General features: G+C 40.3%; 1 protein-coding gene across 1 annotated transcript in view; it reads right to left on the bottom strand.

Annotated features, from left to right (window-relative positions):
• Positions 1 to 3,637, bottom strand: part of capns1a (calpain, small subunit 1 a) — an 8,742-nt gene extending 5,105 nt beyond the window's left edge. Inside the window, exons 1-3 of the mRNA XM_080509101.1 lie at positions 3,553 to 3,637; positions 986 to 1,040; positions 868 to 904 (exon numbers count right to left, since the gene is read on the bottom strand). Coding sequence (XP_080365227.1) covers positions 868 to 904; positions 986 to 1,032 — 84 coding nt within the window. The 5' untranslated portion in view covers positions 1,033 to 1,040; positions 3,553 to 3,637. The remainder of the gene's footprint in view (positions 1 to 867; positions 905 to 985; positions 1,041 to 3,552) is intronic.
• Between the last annotated feature and the right edge of the window lie 1,363 nt (positions 3,638 to 5,000).

The following is a 5,000-nucleotide window of genomic DNA, read 5'->3' on the forward strand; positions in this document are numbered from 1 at the left end:
ACACGCAAACTCAAAAAATCTTTCCAGATGATGGCAAATTGATTTAATCCGGAATAAAAATACGATATCCAGATACAGGTGACTGAGGGTTTTTGTTTGTGTTGTAACTTTAATATGTAAATTTCAGAATAGACTGGCCAATTACATTGATACTAAATTACATTGATACTTATATTATATCATATATTTCATATGGCATATTGCACGTACATATACATGTGCAAGTACACTATTACCATTGGTATTATTATTATAAGTATACTATTACTTTTGGTATTATTATTATTATTATTACTGATATATATATTATTTTGTTGCTACCATATTGTTATATTATTGCTACCATTATTAGTAGTACTATACACGAGTATTATACACTATTACACATTGTTATCTGTATTATTGTTATTATTATTATATAATTCCTACTTCTAATGGCTCTGCCACTGCACCTTACTATTTATTTATCCTGCTTTTATCTCCTGTTTATTTCTAAGTGCCCATGTTCCGTTCTGTGTTTTACTTTACGTCTTATACCCAGATATTTTTACTTTTATTTCTATTCTATTGTATTTTATAATATTCGTATGTACCAGATTGCTGCAACAAAACAATTTCCCTTTGGGGATGAATAAAGTAATTATCTATCGATCTAAATTCTTGCAGTTACAAAAGGATCAAAAGAAGGAAATACTTTGACATTTGTCCAAATCTGCAGTTTAACATGTTACGTTTGACCTGTTGGGCCTCCAGAGGTCAGAGGTCAGATCAGGGTGGACGTGGCCCCTCAGCTGAAATGACTTTGACGCCCCTGCCTTAGAAACAACGAGCGTTTAGAGGCGGCGGCGCTCGGCGGGCCGTACTTACGGGTTCGGCGGGTACGAACATGGCCGGGTCCAGGTTGCTGCGGAGACGGAAGGGCAGAGTTTAAAAACACACGCCTGAGTTCAGCTCCCGTGGAAACTCTGGGTTTCCAGGTTCTCACCTGACGACATTGATCAGGCCGCCGAGGAGCTTCCTGGTCAGAAACATGTTCAGGCCTGAGGAAGGAGGAGAAACGCAAACGACTCAACATTCATTCTCATTCTGGACTCAATTACATTGATACTTATATTATATCATATATTTCATATGGCATATTGCATGTACATATACTTATACATGTGCAAGTATACTATTACATTGGTATTATTATTATTATTATTACTGATATATATATATATATTATTGTTATATCATTGCTACCATTATTAGTAGTACTATACATGAGTATTATACACTATTACACATTGTTGTCATCGGTTATTGTTATTATTACTGATGTGTGTATATATATATATATATTATAGTTATTTTATTGCTACCATATTGTTATTGTTATATTATTGCTACCATTATTAGCAGTACTATACACGAGTATTATACACTATTACACATTGTTATTATCTGTACTATTGTTATTATTATTATATAATGCCTACTTCTAGTGGCTCTGCCACTGCACCTTACTATTTATTGATCTTGCTTTTATCTCGTGTTTATTTCTAAGTGCCCATGTTCCGTTCTGTGTTTTACTTTATGTCTTATACCCACATATTTTTATATTTTTATTCTTTACTTTTATTTCTATTCTATCGTATTTTATAATATTCGTATGTACCAGATTGCTGCAACAAGACAATTTCCCTTCGGGGAGGAATAAAGTCATTATCCATCTATCTAATGATGTTTTTACTAAACAAAAGAAGTTGGTCTAACGTTTCCATGACTCGTCCGTACGGATCGTTTCCAGCTGGATTGTTCTTGAGAACTGAAAGTGGCGTCATGATGTTATTTATACGTTGGAAGAACAACTACTGTGGAAGCATAAATCAGTCTTCTGGCATAAATAACACAAAAGCTACAACTCGATTTTTCCTGAGGAAGTGACGTTCTCTTGATTTAAGGAATCTTTGCATCGAGGCAACTGGAAGCAATAGAAAGCTTCTGAGCTCTGCAATAGTTTTTAACAACAACTGATCACTTTTATTGGACAAGGCTGTTCTGCCAGTGGATTAACGGCATTTTCCTTCCCTTCCTCGCATTAAAGGGTTATTCATGCACTCTTAATTCACCTGCGCAATTACACAGATATAAGATCGACCTGCAAATTTGACAACATCGTGTGTTTGTTCGAGCACACATTGGATTAATTTCCAGGATTGCTCTGTCCTGGACGGACTCGTCAAACCCGTCCTGTGTCTGGACGCTTCATAGATCTCGGCTTGATCACAACACAAACGTTTAATGGATCCTGAAGTGCGTTTAAACATTTAACAGGAACATCTGTACTCAATCTGATGATCATCAATGTGGGGTTTGATTTCCACCACGTGGTTGTTTAGTTACCAGTAACAGACACACAATTAAATCAGTGAGAGTACCACTTGTCTGCTGTCGCTCACGAATCTCAACAGACCATTGGAGGAAGATCCTCTACGTACTCGGGACGTCATGATAAAGTGATGTGAAGCAGCTCTGTGTCAGTAGTTCAAGTCTTGGGGTACGTCCGAAATGTCCCTCCTAATTCCTTATACATCAACTTTTCCTACAAACCTGGAAGTGTTTTGTGTAGCGGCCATGATAATGACAGTCCTGATTCTCAATAAGCAAAGAAAAGGAGGCTCGCTGCCTCCTTTAGAGCCGCTTTTTTTGCGCCGATGCATCCTTTTGCTCCTGCTGCCCCACAATTCTTTGCTGCGACATTTAAAGGGACCCGAGCGTTTACAGAAAAGCACGAAGGCGGAAAAGGGACGATCATGTAAGTTACCAAAGCATTAATCTGCATTGAATTTAAGCTTACGCCGCTGTCGCATTGTTATGACGTCACTAAGTGAAAGTGCGGTCCGGCTGCAACACCGACGTGATAGTCTTTTACTAACTACTTCAGGAAGCCTCCTAACACCTTTCCTGGACTCTGTGACGTCATCCGGGGGGGGCGGGGGTTTCCAGTGAAAGTCGAGATAGGAGGTGTTGTTCGGGTGGAGCCCCTGTTTACCCACCCGGAGCGCCACTGACACACCCAGAGCTTAACGGCGCTTCCTGTTATGGAGAAATAACATGCACAGCCGCACCCATGTCGCGAAAAATAGATGCAACTTTAACTACGTGAAGTATTTATCAGCACGGCGGACAACACGTCCACGGACCCCCCCCCCCCCCAAGACGAGCATGTTAGACGGAGCTAATGCGAGCTAACGCGGGCTAAAGGCAGCTGAAGTGTGTTTAGCATCCTGCTAACCCGTTAGCTGCAGCTGCTCGGTACCCTCAGGACCGCAACAACCGATAAAAGCCCGTAAATCAGCGGCGGAAACTGCATTAAACGCGGAATGACATGTTTACAAGCCCTGTCAATTTACTGTATCATTAGAAGCTAGAAGCTAACGTGGCTACACGGGTAAACATGCTAATATGCAGGCAACTCGATTTTTATTTTTTTTAACACGCTGCGCTCCTACAAGGCTTTCTAACTTAAAAATGAATCGCGTAAAAGTCGTTAAAACACGTATTTACCGTGAAGGGACAGCTGCGGGTGAAGTAGAGGGAGTGTTGCAGCTGGCAGGACAATCTGTCAAACAACACGCCCAGAATGAGGCTTTCCGGGGGGCGGGCGAGGGGAGGACACGGCGCCTCCGCCGCGCCGCTTCCGGCGACGGAAAAACGCACGTTTATCACTATTTATTACCGTACGACCGGCTGCAAAACATTCACATCAGCTCCTCACATCACCACGTCTACCCTCATGTACGCGAAGAGTCGTAGATATAAGTAGAACCGTGGAGTTTCATAAATTGACGCCTCAGCATGGCCGCCATATTGGATGAGGACCCACTTCTCCAGTACTTTTAAGTTATATTGAAATATGTATTTTTCATGCAGTTTTAAACTACTACACAACTCAAATTTGCTTGACAGGTTTCCTTGTTACAACATGTTGTTAAAAAATTTTTTTTATAATAAAACAGCACAGTATTGAGAACATTCAAACTCCACACAGAAAGGCCCAGCCAGTGTTTGATCCTATGACCTTTTCACTGTAAGAAGGCCAACATCATTAAAATAATATCAGTACTGTTTTGCTTCACTATTTTTATGCTTTACTGTATTTCAACAGCAAGCTAATATTAGGAGTTCAGCGGAACATTTATTGGAAAAACTGAGGAAGAGTCTATCATTTTAAAAAAAGAACTAACCTGGGGCTATTTTGTGTAGTTAAGAATGGAATAGGATGGGCTCAATGCAGGGAAGTAATTTCCCCAAAGAGATTAAAAAAATCATGCTTTCTTCTTCCTCTTTTGTAGCTGAATATAATGTCGGTATAACAGAGACGAAGCAAAATGGATTTAATAGCCTTGATGTAAACAATAACTTCTGCAGGAATCCGTAAGGAATCAAATCTGCCACATTTCAAATTTAATGTAAAATAAGTTTGTGTTTATTACAACGCAGCCACCTCAAGGCAAACCGAAAGCCTCATGGCGGCACTAAAATCATTATGCTTTGCATTATCTATGAATAATAGTGGAGACACCACTAACCTCAGTTATAGTGTTTACCTCCATTTGAGTGCACTCGTGGATCCATCATCACAATAACTCCGCTTTGTTTTTCTGTTTGTGTCGCGCACAGAAATCTCTGATCAGCCCCTTTGACCCGCAATAGCTTGAGAACGACACCGGAGCATCGGCACGGTTCCACACAGCAGCTTTCCTCGCTTTAAATCGGCCCATTTTACGTTGCTGCGTCTATAAATAAGAGATGTCTTTTGGAATGGGAATAGTTTCATGGCAGCTCCACAGAGGAGCCCGATCCCCGTTGAAACGCTCAGACAGTCCCTCTGAAGATTTGCCAACGGACTTCGGGCGTGTTTCAAAACGATAGCGCGCCACATTGCATAATTAAACACAGCTTAATGAGAAGAGGGAGAAAATTGTGTTTTCATTTATTTTGACTAAATCCTA

The sequence above is a fragment of the Blennius ocellaris genome, assembly GCF_963422515.1.
Source record: "Blennius ocellaris genome assembly, chromosome: 14".
NCBI lineage: Eukaryota > Metazoa > Chordata > Actinopteri > Blenniiformes > Blenniidae > Blennius > Blennius ocellaris.